General features: G+C 36.4%; 1 protein-coding gene across 4 annotated transcripts; it reads left to right on the forward strand.

The window, feature by feature from the left end:
* Window positions 1-851: 851 nt before the first annotated feature.
* Window positions 852-21,675, forward strand: LOC308707338 (carbonic anhydrase 4-like). Of its 4 annotated transcripts, none has more exons than XM_081393729.1 (12): window positions 852-1,465; window positions 3,145-3,320; window positions 17,881-17,956; window positions 18,059-18,150; window positions 18,281-18,353; window positions 18,515-18,541; window positions 18,676-18,846; window positions 19,996-20,147; window positions 20,232-20,336; window positions 20,447-20,516; window positions 20,839-21,005; window positions 21,105-21,675. In XM_081393729.1, the coding sequence occupies exons 5-12, from the start codon at window positions 18,281-18,283 to the stop codon at window positions 21,297-21,299; spliced, it is 960 nt and encodes a 319-aa protein (XP_081249855.1). In that variant the 5' UTR covers window positions 852-1,465; window positions 3,145-3,320; window positions 17,881-17,956; window positions 18,059-18,150; the 3' UTR covers window positions 21,300-21,675. The 4 variants fall into 4 exon arrangements, with proteins under 4 accessions (XP_081249855.1, XP_081249854.1, XP_081249852.1 ...); XM_081393728.1 differs by having other exon boundaries at window positions 1,376-1,465; window positions 18,069-18,150; XM_081393726.1 differs by having other exon boundaries at window positions 1,396-1,465; window positions 17,881-18,150.
* Window positions 21,676-22,651: the final 976 nt, after the last annotated feature.

A 22,651-nucleotide genomic window follows, 5' to 3' on the forward strand; every position in this document is an offset into this window, starting at 1 on the left:
TTTCATAATAAAATAGAAGAAATCCATTTTAAAAATATTCACCGTTATTACCCTTGTAATAAATATCTAAGTAAATTTTACAGTAATATTTCCCCACTATGCTCTTTTTGCCAAGAGGAGGAAGAATCTATTTTACACTTATTTTACTTATGTTCTTATACTAAACAATTTTGGCTTCAAATTTCAGCTTCCATATTTCTTGCATTTCATCAGTTATGTAATATTTCTGTCAGTACGGTTATTTTTCACTCTGATGGCTCTGAAAATAAAAAGCTAGATGATATATTAAACTTGTTCTGTATGATGGGAAAATACCACATCCACAAAGCAAGATACCTTAAATTCAAACCTAGTTGCAAAATTTTTGCTTATTATTTAGTTATTATTGTCTTCACTTCAAAAAATCCCCTCCAATAAAAAAGCTTTGAAAACATCCTGTATTATAGAACAAGTTTTATGTAAATTGTAATTGTATTTTATTTACTGTTATTATTTACTTTCATTTTCTCTGTATCCCCACATGTTCATGTTCATTGTTTTGTGTTATTTCCATTGCATTGATTTATATTGTAATGCAATAAAAAAAAACATCTTGTACAACCCTTGGTAGCTAGGCAACGATAAACAAACTGAAAGACCGCGATTCCTGATTTCGCTTTCGTTCAAAACAAAGACTATGGAAATTAAACATCACTTTTCCATCAAAAACGTGTTGTAAAAAACATAACTTATTAGATTTAAGACCTAGGTTCGCTAGCTAGTTCTGTGCCTGCCTGTGTGCGCGCTGACCCTGGTCGACGAGAACCCGCATTAGAGATGTGACGCAGGACGTAACCCCGCCCCCCGGGCGAGATGCCCCAAAATTTATGAGTCCCCCGTAACGTAGTCTCGCGTAGCCAGACCTTCAGACTGACGGCAGAAGGTCTGGAATTTATCGCAGCTTTTCTTGGCCAAGAGGACGTTTGACTGACATATAACGCAACCAATCACAGTTCGTTTTGTTCCGCGTCATGTTTAGGGGCTGTGCCAATATAATGTCGATGTCCCTACAATAACAGACCGGCTCGCATTTAATAAATTATTTATTCAAGAACGTTGTGCAAGTTTACTGCAACAATGGAGCCACAAACTTCACATACTTTGAAAATCCAGCGTTTAGTTGATCCTGGTAAGCGCTCATTTGTCTCAGTTGTAAACACAACGGCTTTCTTCTTCCACGAGGGGTTTTGGCGTCACGGCATTTGTTACCAGACGGACCGTTAAAGAACGTGACACACGCGTCTCGCGGACATCCTGTAGAATTCAACCAATCAGGTCGTGACTTCGAAACTCCTGAAGTGTTTCCAGAAAAGTGTGCCATATGCATCAGACGTTTAGCCAACGTTCCGTGGGCGTGACGTCTGAGGCTGAGACTACCCGTAACGGTACACGTCAGGGAGGATGGATGGGAGGAAGAGGCCAGGAGGTAAGCTATGGAAGCTTTGTTTCCGCCACAGAATAAAACATTTTAAAAGATAATTGCGACTTTTTATCTCGAGTTTACATCTGGCAAATCTGAATTTTTTTCTCAGAATTGCGAGATATAAAGTCAGAATTGCCTGAAATAAAGTCGCAATTGCGTGTTAAAAAGTCAGAATTGTGAGATATTAAGTCAGAATTGCCTGAAATAAAGTTGCAATTGCGTGTTATAAAGAATTGTGAGATATAGAGTCAGAATTGCGTGATATAAAGTCGCAATTGCTTCTTATAAAGTCAGAATTGCAAGATGTAAAATCAGAACTGCCTGAATAAAGTCGCAATTGCTTATAAAGTCAGAACTGCAAGATATAGAGTCAGAATTGTGTGATATAAAGTCATAAAACGTGTTATAAAGTCACAATTGCGAAATATAAAGTCAGAATTGTGTGATATAAAGTCGCAATTGCTTATAAAGTCAGAACTGCCAGATATAGAGTCAGAATTGTGTGATATAAAATCATAAAACGTGTTATAAAGTCAGAATTGCAAATTATAAAGTCAGAATTGTGTGAAATAAAGTCGCAATTGCTTATAAAGTCAGAACTGCAAGATATAAAGTCAGAATTGTGTGATATAAAGTAGCAATTGCGTGTTATAAAGTCAGAATTGCGAAATATAAAGTCAGAATTGCGAAATATAACGTCAGAATTGTGTGAAAAAGTTGCAATTGCTTCTTATGCTTCTTATAAAGTCTAAGTGAATTATTATTTAACCTTTACATTATTTGTTAACCCATGGTATTAATACTAACTACACAATAGTACGAGCTGAACTGTTGCTTCATTTATCCAATTTTAAAAAAGTGCTAATTTGGAATTCCACCATGGAAAAAGTGGGCCGGTCTTGGGCCTGAAACTCCCGGGCTGAAAAGTGGCCCCACTCCGGCCCTGTTTCAAACCATTCATATTTCTATATTAAATTATTTAAAACACTTTTAAAAAACGTATTCATACAACTCTAATTGCAGTGTAAATAGGCCTAGGCCTACATCTAAATATGAATAGTTATAGTCTAATAAATAGTAATCTCAGTCATTAATGACAACATTGGTTTTGGTCATTTACAAGTTCATATACCAAATCTGTTGAGTATTAACATCTGCATGGGTGTATGGGTATGGTAAATACATAAATAAATATGTAAGTAATTTAAAGATGTTCTACAATATGTATCTAACTTTGCTTTGGTCAGTGCACTGTCACGGGGAAACTAAACATAAAGCCCACAAGTTCATGATCAAAATAATTAATGAGGCATTATTAATGATGGAATTACAAGAGGAGTTGGGGGTAAAGTGAGCCGTTTACCTTAGCATTGTGATTGATTCTCATTCTAACCTTCCTTTGCGCAAAACATAACAGATAAAGAGTTACAAATTGCATTGCAAATTGCATTAATATAGCAACTTTATCTTGTAAGTTGGTGACTGCCACCATACGTCCAAGACTGTTCTACAGTATCATTAATTTAAGGTAAGCCATGTGTTGTTGATTTTAGAGGTTTCAGATTTCTTTAAAAGAAAGTGTGCACAACATGTGTGGAGGACTCTTTCAGGTAAGATGTCTGACTTGGTGAGTTTTCAGTATGTCTTGTTAGATTCCCTCTGATCCATCTGTTGTTTTGTAGCAATGGTGGTCTGTGTCAGTGTGGGTCCACGCGAGACACATACCCCTCAGCGGCCCTGGGCGATAACTTCAGCACAGCCATGGTCAGTCACTGGGACAGCACACAGCACTCCTCCGAACACCCCACAGACGCCTAGAGAGCTGGAGTTTGCTGGGGCCGGCAAGAGACACAGCTATGTGAGTACTTCTCCATTGCTCCAATGAGTTTCATTTCCTGTCTTATAAGAGAGAAATGCAGAAGCACGTTGATCTGCAGTCGCGGGTCTTTCATGCGGACAACTCTCCTCATATTAATGCATAATGATGTATTTAAAAGTTAATGCCCAAAACAGATCTTTATAAAAGTCCAAGTTGTTATTGCAGATGAAATATAACACGGATAACATTAATATCAGGTTAAACTTTGATTAGTCACTCAACCCTTTATCTCGTCGGTTGCGCATATCCGCCATATGTTTTGTATTTAAAAAAACAAACAAACAAAAAAAAACTTGTTTTTTTACTCGTGTTTGTAGTCCTTTCTCCAAAGCGCAATGGGTTGTTGGCAATATTAGCCTCAGAGTGTCAATGGATACATAAAATCTGGTGAAGTAGACCATCCGGGGACTTCTACACTTTTCAACATAGCCTACTGTGCTTTGAGACACACTTATTTTAATCTCATTATTTATTGCTAGTCATCTCTTTCTCATCAAACAATCAGACTTAATAATGGCTTGCAGTACTGGGTAATTGCCACTTGTAATTAAATTATATTTTAAAATAGGCTACTTGAAATATGATTCAGTTACTTTTCTAATGATAATATGGCTATACAAGAATAACTCTTACAATGGCAGTAACTGATTCATAATTCATTGATTCTACTTCTTTTTTATTTTATACATTTTTCCTTCTGAATTGGTTCAAAGTCAGAGTTGGAAATATCTTGAAAAGAAAAAAATGTTTCTTTTACCACAAATTGTGTATGTATGCAAATTGTATAATATCCAAGGTAGACATTTCTAGTCACTACTGAAACACAATAATAATTAACTTAATAAGAACGATTGTTAAGATTTTGTTTACATCTACCATGCAAATATATTCTTTACTATTTTATTAAAAAGTTTTCACATGTACTGTAAATCAATAACCATTGCAATTTTAAGAGTATTTTGAATCCAATCTTTCTTTGTAAAAGGCATAAGGTTTATCATATTGATTTCAAAGTTAAAGCTCCAATATGTAGGAATTTTGTAATAAAATTTCCGAAAATAACTTGCACAGTGTGATATATTTCCTCCAGTTGTGTACTTACAATATCTCAAAAGTCTCCAAAGATTTTTTATTTCAGAGAAATTCCGATTTTAAATAACTGGCCGTCCCGGAAAAGAAATGTCGCGCCTCAGTGACGCAATATCCGCTCTATCATTGTTTTCCGGTGTGGACCATGTGATCGGATATTCCACCACACCGGATTTTTTTTTTTTTTTTTTTTACAACAACTTTTTTGAGTTTTTTTTTTTTTTCTTATCACAATAAACAATAAAGACGTCTGACAAAGAATAAAAAAAGAATAAAATAAAAAATATGACCCACCACACCGGAATATCGCATGGTCAAATGCGGAAGTGGTGGTTAAAGCGTTATAGCTATAGACTGTATGGTTATACTAGCTGTTATGGATCACGAACTCTTTGGCGAGTATTTAAGTGCCAACAAAACGAAAGCGTCCATATTCGGATACACGCGGAGTCGCGGACTGTGTGACAAACGGAGGAATAAAACCCGGATAAATATCGGCCAGGCGTTTTCGAGATGGAGAGAGCTGCGCGACTATCTTGACAGAGACTCTCTCGCGAGTGTATTGATAGACAGGTAAGACATGCAACTGTCAATAATAGCACTTATAAACAAAGTTATATTGCTCTTTGTACTTTGGTAAGGCTTTTTATCACGTGTGGTGACCGAGATTATGGCAGTAGCCTACAATTAAATACAATCGGATATGATGTTAAAAAAATATATTTAGTCATTACTTGCAAATGTTCGTTCAAATTTACTTTTAGATATTGGTTTGAACACGTTAAACAACACGGCATTAACCATAAAAACGTAAAACTGCACAACATTAACCAAACAAATCATTTGACAAATAGCTGTATGTTGTAACGGGATAATATATCATAACATTTCACGTTCCTTGCAGTTCATTAATTATGATGACATAAAATAATACGATCAGACATACAGGTAATACAAAAACGAATAAATTACCTCATCCGTGATCACCTCCTTCATAGCGTCATCAAGCTTCGCCTTTGTTATTGTTGGAAACTGCGCCCTCTTGTGGTCAAATACCAAAGTCGCATACTGGAGCTTTAAGGATTCATTAGTTTGAATATACTTTGATGCTAATCAGCACGTGGTTAGCTAGCACAGTTCTGAACATTTCTACACACACAAAAACAAAATTTTATTGGATAACACCCAAAAAACAATGATGTCACAACCAAAACTTCACCACGTTTCGGTCGTGACATTTTCGGTAATGACATTTTTTGATACTTTAGAAACTAGCTCAAAGATGCTAATTAGTACATGGTTACCTAGCAAAGTTTTGAACAGTTGTTCACACATTAAAACAAAATGTTATGAAATAACACCCAAAAAAGTTTGCTTAATTGGAGTAAAAAGGTGTTTGGTAGTGACGTTCCTTAAAGTTACACACCGATTTTAAGACTTTTGAACACATTTACCTCAAAATGATGGGGCCTATATACTCACCATGTATGAGAGAGAGGGACACAGGAATAATTCCTGATCAAAAATGTAGTCAGTCTCGGACAATGGACCAAAACGTACATATGCGGGAGAATTTTTTTAACATAAAGTTTCATGATTTACAAAGAAATATTAAATAAATATTTTTCAAAAATCAAAGAGTTATTTTTAAAAACAACATTGGAAATAAATAGCAAACATTCTTTCAATATCATTGTCACAGGTTAAAATTTAGGGGTTCGGGTTCGGGACAGTCACCTCCCTACCCAATAAATGATGATTTTATATATTTTAAATATCATTGTGGGATTCAATAGATAATAGAACGATCGTAGTAAACATCTAAGATTTGAATGCTTTTTAGTTGTGATTTAAGTATAAATGCGTAGCAGTCGTAACTTTTATTTTAGACATGCCAAGTTTTGGTCAAGGGATGGAGTTGAAATGATATGACAGAAATGAAAAGATGTATAGGCCTATGACATTATTTCATATCAGTAAAGCCTTGCTGTCGTAGCACATCTATTGTTTTGGTTATTATTTTACTTTGAGGTTGTTGTTTTTTTTCCAGAGAGAACTTTATACAAATGTATATGCCATTATCCCTCTGCCATGTTACACATGTACAGGCTTGGGAGGGTTACTTTAAAAATGTATTCCGTTACAGTTACAAATTACTTCATAAAAAAGTATTCAGTAACATAATCCAAGTACTATAATATGAAAGTAATGTAACTGATTACTTTTGGATTACTTCAAGGCCACGTATATAAATAAAGTCAAGCAAGAAGAAATATTATACAAAAAAACAAAAAAAAAGTATTAAGAATTTGGTCCAGTGTAGGCCTACAATATTTGCAAAATGTACACACAGGCCTGAATATATATTTATGTAAAGGGCTATACAGACATCTAGTGGCTAATGTATTGTATTACAGATTATTTAGTTTTATTTTTAACTAATTTTTAAAGGGGGGGTGAAATGCTCATTTTCACTCAATCTCCTGTTAATCTTGAGTACCTATAGAGTAATATTGCATCCTTCATATCTCCAAAAAGTCTTTTGTTTTATTATATTTTTAATTGAAAGATAGGCTGTACCGAGTCTTTCCGGAAAAAAACGAGCGGCTGGGGGCGGGCCGTGTGGGCGAAGCTAAAGCTGTGCTAACGCGCCGAGCTAACAACACACAGAGACATTTGTTCAACAGTTTTACTCACCGTTCCAACGCACGTCCGCGAACCTTTATCATTGTGACTGCTCGATCCTGCTCGATCCTTAAGCATTAGCTAGACGATCTGGGCTTTGTTTATAAAACAATCATCGTCGAAATGCAGGGAACAACAGTCTTACACAACGTTTATGCTCAGGAAAACAAACTCCATCCACTGGTGCCTTAACGCCGGGTTCTTTGGGAATCTGTGCAGGGTTGTCTTGCCCTGGCAACTAAAAACACACTTCTTTGGTGACATTGACTTCCCAAAAGCCGGGCAGGGCGCTTTGATGGCGAACTGCTTTCACTCTCTTGCTTTGTTTTACGAGTGCGCGCGCGCCCGCGATCTTACCGGAGAAGTGCCCTTAGGACCCATATAAGGAAATTCCGCCCTCTCTTACGTCAGACAGAGCCATACTCGAAAAAAACTTTCCGAAACTTGTGACAAACCGGAAGGACAATTTTTGGAACAAAAATACTCCTTCAAACGTACAACTTAACTTTTGAAACTTTGACCATGTTTAGCATGGGAATCCAACTCTTTAACAGTGTAAAAAACTCAGTATGCATGAAACAGTAATTCACCCCCCCTTTAACTAAAAAAAATAAAAACACAACATTTAAATTTTTTTACACAATCTACATATTAGTTTATTTTAAAATGGGCCTACATGTTGACTAAAGCCGTGATCTTTCTTAATTTGCCTGACTGAACTTGGGGCGTTGGCAGTGGGAGTTCCTACGTTACCTAGAAAGCGAACATCCCGTTAAGTGAGAAAAGATTAAGAAAGGACATTTTGGGTACTAAAAAAGCTACTCTCCTAGTTTCTACAAAATGGCAGCGGAGTTTCCATAAATTAAGAATAGAATAGAATAGAATAGAATGAGGCATTTATATAGCGCTTTCATATGTACTACTGTACACCCAAAGCGCTTTACAATCATATCAGGGGTCTCTCCTCAACCACCACCAGTGTGCAGCATCCACTTGGATGATGCGACGGCAGCCACAGAACAACAGCGCCAGTGCGCTCACCACACACCAGCTATATATAGGTGGAGAGAGGAGAGAGAGTGATAGAGCCAATTCAATGTAAGGGGATTATTAGGAGGCCATGATTGGTAAGGGCCAACGGGTGGAATGTGGCCAGGACACCGGGGTTACACCCCTACTCTTTACGAGAAATGCCATGGAATTCTTAATGACCACAGAGAGTCAGGACCTCGGTTTAACGTCTCATCCGAAGAAGGACGGTGGTCTTTGACAGTATAGTGTCCCTGTCACTACATTGGGGCGTTAGGACCCACACAGACCACAGGGTGAGCACCCCCTGCTGGCCTCACTAACACCTCTTCCAGCAGCAACCTGGTTTTTCTCAGGAGGTCTCCCATCCAGGTACTAACCAGGCTCAGCCCTGCTTAGCTTCAGTGGGCAACCAGTCTTGGGCTACAGGGTGATATGGCTGCTGGCGAATTAAAAGCGATTTACCTGCAGGCAGCATCGTTTCCACTAGCAGCAGTGATTCAATCTTATGCATGCACCAGCGCAAGAGTCATCACTGGCAACAGAACCAGGAACTACTGTATAGCCTAATCAAGCATAATATAGTGTTATTATACCAAAATACGTATTTATTTAGTTTTAAATGAAACCATTGTAATCCTGAAAGTATTCCCCCTTTTTTCAAAATGCAACTATAATCTGATTACTACGTTTTTTTGACGTAACTGTAACGGATTACAGTTACTGGATTTTTGTATCCTGATTACATAACGCCGTTAGGCTACATGTATTCCGTTAGCCAGCCTACTCCCCAACCCTGCACATGTATATAATGGGCTACATGCTATTTGATCCTGAAAGTGGCACTGTTATTTCAGTGATTGACATATTGAAATGTGAATTTGACGTAGTGATTTGATGAAGAAGGTGAACTCGTCTGACACATATTAAAAAGGGAAAAGAAGATAGAGAAAAGAGAAAGAAGATAACAAAACCCTGAAATATCACTTTGAAAAATAAAGCCAGAGATAAAAATAGTATGTCTATATGAATTTCCCCATAAGGGGCCCCTCTATTTGATTTTCATGGGTATTTTCTAACCTTTTTGAATATATATGCCATCTGTAATGTAAAATTCTTAAATTTAGTCAATCAAATTAGAATAAAATTCTGTTACCAATTAAATTAGTATCAGCCAAAGCCATCTTTGCACTGCAGAAGTGGCACAGAAGCTGCATATGAAGTTGCATTCAGGAATATAAAATAAGTGACAAAATGAAACAATAATTGGATTATGAAAGTCATATGAAAGTAACCAGAAGGTGGCAGCAAGTCATTGTTTTGATTAATGAGTCATTAAGTCATCGACCAAAACATGATTCATTCAGGAATAAAAATCAAGTGGCTGTCTATATTAAAGGACCATTGAATCACAAGCCTATTTGCACTTGGTGTAAATGTATACTTCGTGTTTTATTTAATTTTTTCATCCTATAGGTTTAAACACATTCTCACTCCCAAAGCATCTACACTGACACTAGTGCTAGGTGCCAAAAGTGCCACTGAGTGTCTTTTATTTGGCAGCAATCCAGTTGCTGTAAATGCTGACTCTGACATAAAAAAAAAAAACTGACATGAAGGGCATAAAAATGTTATTATTATGAAAGTATATGTTCTGGGCATATTCAAGTCCAACCAATCTTCTTTGTCAGTCCAAAAAGCCCCCCATGTCATCATGAAATAACAGGTTTCCTCATTCTTGGAATTTCAGATCTTAGTTTTTATGCTCTGGCTGAAACTTACAAATATGTATTTGTTTATTTGTTGATCGAGGTATGTTGGAAAGAAACTCAACAGGAAGTGTCCCTTGAAAAACAAGAATCAGAAACCCCACAAAACAAGACAAGCTGGGAAACAATTAAAAGGGTATAAAACAAAAGTATGGCATTAAAAAAGGAATGAAGTAAAAAAAAAAAAAAAAAAAGGGGGGATAGTGGGGATAGTGCTCATTAAGATAAACAACCCATAAAAATTTTCTCCCGCCTTCATCCAGAACAGCGGGTCAGGAATCGGTTAGCGTTTCCTCTTAGACCCTGCTGGTAGATCCTGAATCTACATCATAGCACAAGCTTGTTGGCTTTTGGTGTGAATCCTCGGAGGAAATGAGTCCTTTTCAAAATAACTTTGGGGCTTACAAATTTGACAATTTTACAAAAGTAATAAAAAAAACAATTGGCGAATAAAAAAGTATTTAAAAACTTTATGATAGCATGAAAAACTAGTTCACCCAAACGAGATACACATTTATGCAATAACGCTCTCTCTGTCAAATTTAAAATTACTTTGTGAAAATAAATTCACCAGACAATTCCAACTCCACTGGATTTTATCTTAGCTTCCAAATAAATTCTAAAAAAAATGTGAGAACGCACTAGGTATTGAGAACAATGAGAGAAAAAAAGAAGCTTTTGACTGATTTGAGCTCTGCTTTCAGCAGTCCTGACCTGAAGTCCAGTGACTATAGAGCTCGTAGTGCACTGGAACTGCTTACTAATGTTGCGCACAATATCACATGACAACAGGCATTTTAATATCTGCTTGTGGCATCCTGCCAACATCACTTGCCTGAAGCCCTGATGTTCTTACAGTAAATCTTAAGACTGTCAGCCTCGAAGCTGGCACTAATGAGATGTGTCAGCCATCTCATCTCACAAGTTTCTGTGCATATTTGTAGGGCCGCATATAACACCTGTGCTGTCATTATGAGGTTCCAGCTGTAGAAAATTAAGATTTTTCATGGGGTTATGTTACATGCATGCTGTTGATCATATTCATTTTTATTTTATTAATGCACCAAGTGCGGATAGCTGCCTTGTTGGCAGAGGCTAATAACACTAACTCCACCACCATTGTCTGATTGATCCAGACAAAATTACAGTAGAGATCCTGCTGATAACAGAAGCAGTGGTGAGGAGAGGAAGGGGCTGTTCACACAGAACAGACCAGCAAACGCCAGACCAGCAATGGTTAAATAAAAATTAAGAAAATATTACAAAAGTGTAAATAAAGTTTACATTTACATTTCATTTAGCTGACGCTTTTATCCAAAGCGACTTATAATTGCTATATATGTCAGAGGTCGCACGCCTCTGGAGCAACTAGGGGTTAAGTGTCTTGCTCAGGGACACATTGGTGTCTCACAGTGGATTCGAACCCGGGTCTCTCACACCAAAGGCATGTGTCTTATCTAATTTGTCTGAGGTGGAACATAATTAGTGGTGCTTGCCAAAGGCAAGGCATTACTATTGTTATTGCTCATTAGGGCTTGCATAGACTAGTCGAGTAGTCGATAGATCGACTACTTCAACCACTAGTCGACGCTGTCGGAAACAATCGACTACTCGAGCGTCCATTAACCATAAATGAATTAAAAATGGCGAACGTCACCAACAGACACCACACGTCAGATGTGTGGAAGTATTTCATCAAGCATGACAAAAATATAGTAATTGGCCAACTCTGCAAGAGGCCGTTCACATATTGCGTCTAAAAACGTGTGGAAAGCGCGGCCGTGCCACTGTCTCCTACAAGCGCTTGCGCTCCCGTGGCGTCTGTCGTTGCTATGCAACCAACCATGAACTGCGCTCTCCATGATGACATGATTCATTGATTTCTAGCCCTTGCACTAGCTTTACTACTAGATATATTTCTGGAGATGAGAAGGAAAAACCCGCCTGGAAAAACTAGCGCACCACGTTGCTTCCATTATGAGCGCGCTCGCCGCGCGCCTACATTTGAAATGTCGACCTTGAGCGCGAAAAAGACGCGATATGTGAACGGCCCCGTCTGAAATGAAAGGCAAGAACGGCTAGGGTAAACGTACCTATTATGCTCAAGTACCCATTAAGCACACTACCATCTTGGAGCTCAGATTATAAAAAGAAACAGCAATGTATTATCCTATTTGATGTATTAACCAATTGATGTGTTTGTTACTATATACCTCCTGTAATTTTAAACCAATCAGACCATTGCACACTGAGATATATGTGTCCATGTGTTCACACTGTCTGGCGGCTATTTTCAAAGCTGTCTGAAAACTTTCACCAGAAGAGGAGCCCCTCAGATGTGCATTTTTTATATGTTTAAGCATTTATTTTGAAGAAGTACATCTTCTTATTGCAAAATTAAGAGATTAATGTTTAGACTTTTGAATATTATAACCTGGAACCTGGATGTGGGAAATAATTACAGTTAGATCTAAAAGATAGTTTTAGCAACATAGCCCAGATGCTACGAACATAGCTAGCTTACTAGCTGTATAAGATTGTGTGCTACATTAATATATTACTTCACAGGAATTAATGGCTTGTACTTTTAAATCCATAATATTATAATTTTACATTTTATTGATAGTCTGTGGTTTTAAACTGCTGTAATTTTTAAAGAATTCATATTATTGTTAGGTGAGCTTAAAGGGTGCACTACTATGACAATCACACAGCTTCAGTGTGACATCAATTAGAAAAAGCATAATTTCATAGATATTGTCTATAATAGTTGTTCATATTAAAATTGGTATAAACTTAATACATTACCTAGATTATTAATTTAGCTAAATATTTTCCTTTAAATTTAAATTTAATATTTATTAATTAAAAAAATGTTTTTGCTCCAATTAAGCACAGTGTGTGCTCCCTTTAAGCTCACCCACATTAAACGTCTATGTAAATACTTAATAATCAGAATTTAAATATTAACTGATGGTTGTCACTATGTTAATCTTCAAAAAAATGATTAATAAACTTATTTTCACAGTCTTAAGATGACAAAAGCTAGACGAAACTATAGTGTATGCCCAAAGATGAAAGAGGCATGTCATACAAAGAAGGAGCCATCAGAAACCTGTCGTATCTGTCCAAGAAGTTTGGAGTAGACAGGAAAGCTCTGACCCAGAGAGTTAAAGGGATACTCCACTTTTTTTGGAAATAAGCTCATTTTACAACTCCCCCAGAGTTAAACAGTTGAGTTTTACCGTTTTCGAATCCATTCAGCCGATCTCCGGGTCTGGCGGTACCACTTTTAGCATAGCTTAGCATAATGAATTGAACCGGACAAGACCATTAGCATCTCTCTCAAAAAAATTACCAAAGAGTTTCGATATTTTTCCTATTTAAAACTTGACTCTTCTGTAGTTACATCGTGTACTAAGACGGACGGAAAATGAAAAGGTGCGATTTTGAGAGTATAGTTCCTAGCCATATCAGCCTAGAAAATTTAAACTTTACATTTTCCGTCGGTCTTATTACACGATGTAACTACAGAAGAGTCGAGTTTTAAATAGGAAAAATATCGAAACTCTTTGGTCATTTTTTTGAGAGAGATGACCCGGCTGATAACAGAAATTGGCTTTTTTTGGAAATTGGCTCATTTTACAACTCCCCCAGAGTTAAACAGTTGAGTTTTACCGTTTTCGAATCCATTCAGCCAGACCCGGAGATCGGCTGAATGGATTCGAAAACGGTAAAACTCAACTGTTTAACTCTGGGGGAGTTGTAAAATGAGCCAATTTCCAAAAAAAGTGGAGTATCCCTTTAAGGAGCACATTGGTTTGTTTTGTTATTTGATTTTTCAATATGGGTTACATAGCTGAACGTGGACTAGTCTAGATGTTGCAATGAGTTTGAATGACACGTCACTATGAATAGGATAGGCTACCTGATCAAATTGAATGCCTTGTTGCTTGATTTTAGTGTTCTGTTTTTTTGTGATTGACTCTGTACCTTCAAATAAAACTTTTTTCAATTATTCCTTAAAAAGGTTGTTTAAAATAAACAAGATTTTTTAATAAAACTTGTTGTGAGCTTATTGGGAACAGGGGTGTGCTTAAAGGGTACAAAATGTACCCATTAAGCACAGCCAGACTTTTTATATTTAATAATGTACATCTTAATTGAAATACTTTTGTCATTTAAAATAAAATGAAATATTATAGTGTGAGAGATTAATATTTTATTTTAAAATAACTTCTTGTACTAAAACCAATATCTTGTGCACTAAAAATGTCTCAATGTAGATTTTGGTGAGCTTAATAGGTACGTTTACCCTATTTATTTGGCTTTAGACTGTTACATGAAAAAATTAAAATGAAATGTCATAATTATAATGTTTTGAGAGTTTACTTATGTAATTGTTGCATTAGGCTATGAATTAATAATGTTTATTGATAAGATCTAGCTATTTCATGTCTTTTCATTTACAGTAGCATGAACCACGAGTAGTCGAGTAACTCGAGTATTGTTTTGATAAGAAATCGACTAGCAGAAATCAGTAGTCGTGCAACCCCTATTGCTCATACTTATTATTATTCTTTTTTTTTTTAATTATTATTATTACTCCGGAGTTTGGCGCGTAACTCCTCCCTTACCGTTTGTCACAGACCCTTGAGTGAGGTGTCAAATCGTGCGGCTCTTTGAGGAGAGGTGTGCTATATCTAAGCGATCGGGTGTACGATGTTCGCACACCCGTTCGGATGAAAAAGTGGCCAAAAAAGTCCCATTGACTTAACATTATGGTATTTTCAGAAATTCAAATCCAACTGTCACTTTTCACACACACAGACACCAAAGGGCCTAAAATTTTCATAGCCACACCTTAGCAACCACTAAGAGTTCCCTAGCAACCACCCCAAACCATAACTAAATGTTAAATGAGCAATGTCACACTCGTAGCCATCCGATATCGCTGTATATTAGCCCGGCTGTGATTCGGCCATAGTACTAAAGGCACTTGTTTACTAAAGATTTTAAGAACTCTATAAAAACTCCATTGTAACCATCTGTGACAACTACCAAACACCAAGTAACACCATAGCAAACATCAAAAATACCATAGCAACCACCCTGAACACCAGCGCAACCATCTAGAAACGCTCTAGTAACCACCCAAAACCCTAGCAACCACCCAGAACACCCTAACAACCACTCAGAATACCTTAGCAACCGCCTAGCAACACCATAGCAACCACCCAGAACACCCTAGCAATGCCCTAGCAACACCATAGCAACCACCCAGAACACCCTAGCAACTGCCTAGCAATGCCCTAAATATCACCATTGTAATTGTGTAACCACTCACTAGAAACCGTTAAGACCCACCTAGCAACCATATTGCAACATAGAAGCCATATTTCAGCTCCACAACATCGTACAGACATGGTTGTTGGCTCGTTTGCAATCATGTACAGCACCCTAGCAACCGAGTGGCGAGGTTTGCCACTGCAAGCATCACTCACACTTTCTTCAGGAAATGTACATAGTTGCATTGTGGAATTTTGTCCTTATCCTTAAAATTAGCAACTGTAATTACTGCTAAAGGATTGTGTTCACATTAATAATGACAACGTGGTTCCTTTCTTGATAAATTAAACCTCCTTTTGTATATGAATACTGAATGAATATGTCGTAATATATACTATACCGCTTTTGTATCTCAGATATCTCGTACAGCTCATACAAAAGTCAAAAGTGACTTTAGATTGATAAATGCTGGCTTAATATAAAGTACCTAAAGTATAGGAGCTTTAACCATTGTCATCTTTCTAAAAATTCTATGTTTCCGTGGGAATCACAGCATACAAATTCTTGTGAAATTGCCACCCAGTAAAATTATGACGTTTTATCATGAGTTCGAGTTGAAAATTGACTTCTTTGAAGGGCCAAAACAAAAAGGAAAGAAATATCAAAAGATAAAAATTAAAGAGGTTAATTAAAAATTAAACAGACAAGAAGGATATAAATCAGCTATGAAACCAATCAACTGATATCATTCATCTGAACATTGTGTGAAACGCTCTTTACAGTCACCTATAAAGAATGATCAACGAGGATGACTCACAGTGGCAAAACAGGCTATTGAGCTCTCTTTCTCTCTTTAATTTCTCTCTTTCTTTCTTTAATTTAGCACACCAGGTTGACTAGGAACATGAAATTGTCTAGCTATGACTTGTTTCACAGGAGTATAAAAATGAGGAAACACAAAGGCCAAATTCCCGTAATCATCCATCACATTCAGTAAAACTTAAGAATGTAGTTCTAATGTACAACAAAATATTGTTGATCTTCACAAATTTCAAGGATCACAGATGGAGAATTGCAGAGATAAGTTGAGTCTTGGGGTCAGAAAGCCTAAAAAAATAAAACAAACCCTACATCACGACATGTTGTTTGGGAGGGTTTCAAGAAAAATCCTCCTCGCTCATCCAAAAACAAACTCCAGCATATTTAGCTGTAAGACACGACTGGGACTTCAGAAGTGACCGGGTTCTATTGTCAGATGAAAAAAAAAAAAAAAAAAAGGAGCTTTTTGGCAGCAAACCAGATGGTTTGGTGCAAACAGGGCTAAAAAGTACCCCATGTCAACGGTTAAATATGATGCTGGATCTTTAATGTTGTGGGCCTATTTTTTTCAACAAAAAAAAAACTTATCTGTGGCAACATTTTAACAATACATACAAATCACAGCAGTTTCCAAAATAAATGAACACTAGAGGCAGTAAAACAGCAAGCACTTGATCGTTTTCATACACAATTATGATACAGATAAGTGTTTCCAATGACCCTGTGTTGAAAAAAATCCCATGAATCCCATGAAAGACGAGTCACGATAAGAGAGCTCAAAGACAAGAGTTCAAAAACAAGCTAAAATGCCGCGATTAAGATTGTGTTGTTATGTCACATTTGCTTTTGTTAACACTATCGGGTAGGTTTAGGGTTTAGTGTAGGTGTACGTTATTTTAAAATGGAGCATTAGACGTTTCAAGATGCATACAAACTCCAACGTAATAAAATGTGTTCTGGAAAAAAACTAAACACGCTTTTAGCACCACTCACTGGACATTTCACTTTGAAACTGTTGCGAAACTTGCACAACGCAACGTATTTCGCATTTTGCAAAAATTATGTCTCAGGACCGTTTTTCTAATGAGTCTTGGCTATTTTTTTTTTGTTCAGATACATGGTATCATGGATTTCTAGCAAATACCAACAGATTTAAAAAATCAAAACCTGACTGCCTCTGCTAGAAATCTTATAATGGGCCACGGTTGGATCTTCCATCAGCTCAACGATCCAAAACAAACATCAAAATGAACACAAAAATGTGTTCCTAGTCCCTGACCTGAACCCTATTGAACATGAGTGGGCTGAACTGAAGAGAAGAAGCGCCAACATGGATCTGTGAATCTGAAGGATCTGGAGAGATTCTGTATGGAGGAATGGTCTCTGATCTCTTGTCAGGTGTTCTCCAAACTCATCAGGCATTATAGGAGAAAACTTAAAACTGTTATGTTGGCAAAAGGAAAGCAAAAAGTATTTAATAAAAAGGTGCCAATAATTAGGGCCAAAGTGTTTTGGAGAAAAACATGTATTTCATAATGTGATTAACCCCCTACTTTCAATTCTTTTACTTCAATAAAAGGTTAGATTTTTGTGAAATTATTGAATGAAAGATCAAAAGGATAAACAATGCAAATTAATTTTTTACAGCCATCTTTGATTATATTTACCAGGGGTGCCAATAAATCTGTTATCGTTTGAAGTTATTGCTCCAGTACTAATTGACTCTTGTTTTTATGAAACCTTATATGAAAAGCTATTTAACACCCAGAAGTGTTTATTTGTTGATATAATCCAAATATATGGTCATTTTGCCAACTTTTGAAAGTCGACAGCTAATAAACATTTTGACTTTTTTCAAGGGTTGGAAAGGACATCACAATCGTGAACTGTGCTTTTCACAAGAGGATTGTGACCTCAGAGGAGTGATGCTGAGAGGTAAGAATGTGATCATTCAAGTACTGACAGCCATGTACTGGAAAGTAGGATGAATAACACCTAGCAGTGTGATCACATGCGTTTGATCGGAATGTATCCGAGTGTATTAAAGGTGAGCTGGGAAGAGTATATAAGGTGAGAATGAAGCCATTCATCAGTTTTCTGAATACTGACAGGTGAATCAAGTTGAAGAGGTACAGTAAGACTTTAACTATCTTATTCTGATTGATTTCATTTCTCATATCAAATTCAGTTCACTTATAATAAAGTTAAATTCTGTTAGCAGCACTGATTTCCATTGTAATGATTTCTTGTTTGATTTAGATGATTGTCTTGCTGGTAACTTGCCTTGCTGCTCTCCTGTGTCCCTCCGTCCACGGCCAAAGCTCTTCAGTGGGTGAGTAACTCAAGTTCAACTTCATTTACTCAATGAATATCTAGCATTATTTTTCATGAATCCTCTTAAAGTAGGCACTGAAGGCTCTTGAAACCTTTTGATCAGAAATTCTGCCATTTCATTTGTTGTATTTATTAATGCTGTCATTTCATCCTAAACAGCATGGTGCTATAACCTGCCATCATGCAGTAAGTGTGATTTATTTATTATATTATAAAATATGCCACTAAAACTTAATAGCCACATAAATATCAATATAAATATTATTATAAACATTTCTATATTTAAAGCTTGTTTTTTTTTTACCCCTGATTTGTAATAGGTTTTTCAAACTGGTCCCAAATTGCTCCACAATCCTGCAATGGATCCAGGCAATCTCCCATTAATATCGTGACTGCAAGTGTTAAGGGAAATGCTAACCTGACCTCATTTAACTTCACTGGTTTTGATGACAACTCCACCTTAATGAGAATCGCTAACACAGAGGACTCTGGTAAGGAGCACTGGGAATTCCTGTGGCCAGTTGCATAAACTCAGCCATTATGTTGTAAAGACAGTGTCTTAAGATTTAACATAACCCACTAGCAGTTAGTCAAGGGAGGGTTAGTCTTTCTTTTCGGTATGTTTACGTTTTTATGTAACTGATGTTAAAAAGTTATGAACAGTCTTAAAGAAAAAAAAGAAAAATAAGATGACTAACTTGTAAGACTAGTCTAAGCAGTTTATGCAACCGCCCCCTGGTATGCAGCTGATATTATCTGCATTTGCTACAGAGAAAAACTTGATTTTCTTTTCTCAGGATTTGTTTGTCTTTACAAATTATACTGTTGTTGCTAAAATCATATATTTAGTAGATTTATTCAAAGTGGCTCCCAAATGAGGAACACCTACTAACAAAGTTTCAGAATTGCTCAGAAAAGTACAAAAGTATGTGCAAGCACAGAGATCTAAGTGATAAACTGTTAAAAAGTATAATAAAAAGTTTGATTCCTCTTTTTGTTTGTACCATGAGACTTACAAACTACATAGAGGGAACTTAAATTTGCTAAATAGGTTGTAGTGTGCAGATCAAGCATCAGTGATGCACAATGTCAGTGTATTGTATAAACCTTGCATCTAATGCCCTGTTTTCACCTGGTATTAAGATGTGTTTTGGTCTATCGGATCACAAGTAGACGAGGGAGACACATACCTGTTTACACCTGGTGTTTTAATCCGTCTCTTTTGTCCACTTTCAACCACTTCTGTCCTGATTTCTTTGAGGGGAGGGTCTATGAGCAGGTAAATGTATATATTTTTTAGATCTTTCAATCTAATGGACAAAATAAGCTCACACAATTTACATATGAACGTGCCCGAGGACGACTGAAAAACATAAAGAGAGCAGCAGATTTAATTTCTGCTCTGACAGCCGCATAATTTGTGGCTGCTCGAACGCATTCGACCATATGAGCGTTTAGACTATGAAAGCAATCTGGTCAAAAGTACCACTACCTCTAGAAGTGGTAGAAAGTGGACAAGCTAAAAAATTGTATACCCCGTTCATACCTGTACTTAGAGTGGTCCACTTGTGATCCGATCGACCAAAACACATCTTGATACCAGGTGGAAACAGTGCCTAATATGTCCATTGTCTTCACAGTGGTGGTCACCCTGAATAGTAGTAAAATGACAGTGCAAGGAGGTGATCTTCTCGGTCTGTACAATTCCGTACAACTCAAGCTCCACTGGGGTAACGGCAGCTCTTCGCCTGGCTCCGAACACACTGTGGATGGCAAACAATACCCAATGGAGGTATGAATTAATTCATTTTCCCTGCAAATGCACCGCATTATCCCAAAAATGCATTATCTTTAAATGTCTGATTCTGTTTCTCAGCTGCAAATTCTGAATGTCCATTCAAAATACAACGGGAATTTGACAGCTGCTCTTGCTGCTGCTAATGACAGCACAGCATTGGCTGTTTTCAGTTTCTTCATTGAGGTGAGCAAGACCACGTCTATTATATCCAGAGGCAAGCGCAAACCTTAAAGTATATTTACTGTATGGCTTGGTTGTGGGCTCATGTTTGTATTATATTTTCATTTATCCAGCAGGGAGCAAAAAACCTAACAAATAAATGGGATAACCTAACAGACTTGTTGAGATTCATCCCTTTTTCAGGTAAAGAAACAGTTTGTTATTGATTGCTTACACAAAAACAAACATTTTGTCATAATTTACTCATGACCCTCATGTCATTCCAAATCTATTCACCCCTACTGGAACACAAAATAATATATATCGAAGAATGTTTTGGAACGACAGTGATGACAGGTTTTTCATTTTTGAGTGAATCTTTAAACATTTTTATCAACTGTTTGGAGGGTCTTTTGTGCACTTCATACCATTAAAACATCTCTCTTCATCATCAATATGATTTAACAACAAACTGAAGACGGCCAAGTAGTTTCCTTACACCCTCTTGATGTTTTTGTGTATTTAGGTAATTCATCCTCAGTCATCAATAGTACAGCCACAATGGACAGTCTGCTTGAAGGGGTGAACAGGACTAAATATTACCGGTACCAAGGCTCTCTTACCATACCCAACTGCAATGAAGCTGTGATCTGGACTGTGTTCAAAGATACCATCAAAGTCAGCCAGAACGTGGTACGTCAAGGCAACTCTATAGTAGAGTAATTTATAAAAATCATATTCGTCTATTACTGGATGACAACATTCATCAATTGAATTTATTCCTCCAAACAGATCAACAGCTTCAGCACAATGCTCAATTTCAAAGAAACGGTCAATTCAAGTATGGTGTTGATTACCAACAACTTCAGAGGAGTTCAGCCCTTGAATGGCAGAGTTGTGACATCACAGCCCTCCGCAGCACCTTCATCTGCGGCCACATCCACTCTATCTATCATCACAGTTCTTCTCTTGTCAAGTTTGTTCTAACACCACTGTTTTCTGCAGAGCTGCTTTATAGCTGATTCCACTTTTTCATAATTGATTAATTGTGCAACATTTGACACGGAACTGAAACATTGAATTGATGAAGTGATGAAGTGAATAATGACACAATTGTGTTCTGTAGTGCTCCTTACAGCATTTAGAACTAATATCAAAATTAATGAACATTACACAGTGATTGAACAAAACTGAATCAACACTGAACTGACTTCAGCTGAATAATGACACTTTTTTAAAGATCTGCTTTATAGCAGAATTTTATTTATTGCATGATTGATCATATTTTCCTGTTTATCTCTGTAATGCTGCTTTGAAACAATCTGTATTGTATACAGTGCTATAATAAATATATCTTGACTTGAATGTATGAGCTTATTTTATTCATTTATATCTCTTGTACATTGTGTCATCTTTATTGATCGTGTTTGATCATGGTTGAAGTTTGCTGTAATCAATTATGTTTCTATCCAAAACGCAGTTTAAAACTGATGAAATCATATAGACTGCTAATGTTTTATATGAAGCGCATAGTATCTGTAATTATATTCATCATTAGATGATTCTGTAGTATTTAAGAGGATTTATGTTTTAAAACATTTAAATTAAAACATTAATTACTGTTTATGTAATGATATATGGCGTCTAAGACCAGTCAAAATGCTTGTGTGTTTACACTCAAAAGTTTGGACAATGTATGTTTTTGAAAGAAGAATCTTCTGCTCGCCAAAGCTGCCTTTATATAATCAATAATACAGTAAAAAGAGTAATATTGTAAAATAATTGTAAAAATGTTTTCTATATGAACATATTTTAAAATGTAATTTATTCCTGTGATGCAAAGCTATACATTTTAGCATCATTACTCCAGTCTTCAGTGTCACATGATCCATCAGAAACCTGTCTGATACGACAATACATTCAAATATACACAGTATATATACAGTACCAGTCAAAAGTTTGGAAACATTACTATTTTTAATGTTTTTGAAAGAAGTCTATTATGCTCATCAAGCCTGCAGTTAAAAAAAAAGTGATATTATGAAATATTATTACAATTTAAAATAATGGTTATCTTTTTTTCATATACTTTAAAATGTAATTTATTTTTGTGATACAAAGCTGAATTTTCACCAGCAAGTACTCCAGTCTTTGGTGTCTTATGATCCTTCAGAAATCATTCTATATCATTCAATCATTTTATATGTATTATTATTATTATTATTTTTTTTTTTTTTTGCTGCTTAATATATATAAATCATCAACAACTCATGGAATTGACATTAATTCCTTTTGGAACTCATGATATTCATCAAAGCTGCAAGTCTTCTGAGGGTGGA

This window comes from Scardinius erythrophthalmus (genome assembly GCF_964197995.2).
Source record: "Scardinius erythrophthalmus genome assembly, chromosome: 18".
Lineage (NCBI taxonomy): Eukaryota > Metazoa > Chordata > Actinopteri > Cypriniformes > Leuciscidae > Scardinius > Scardinius erythrophthalmus.

Excerpts from the sequence above, each read along its gene's own strand:
- LOC308707338 (XM_081393729.1), top strand. The coding sequence starts at position 18,281 with ATGATTGTCTTGCTGGTAACTTGCCTTGCTGCTCTCCTGTGTCCCTCC. Across the intron at positions 18,354-18,514 it reads CGGCCAAAGCTCTTCAGTGG|CATGGTGCTATAACCTGCCA; the intron begins GTGAGTAACTCA and ends CATCCTAAACAG. Across the intron at positions 20,517-20,838 it reads GAGATTCATCCCTTTTTCAG|GTAATTCATCCTCAGTCATC; the intron begins GTAAAGAAACAG and ends TTGTGTATTTAG.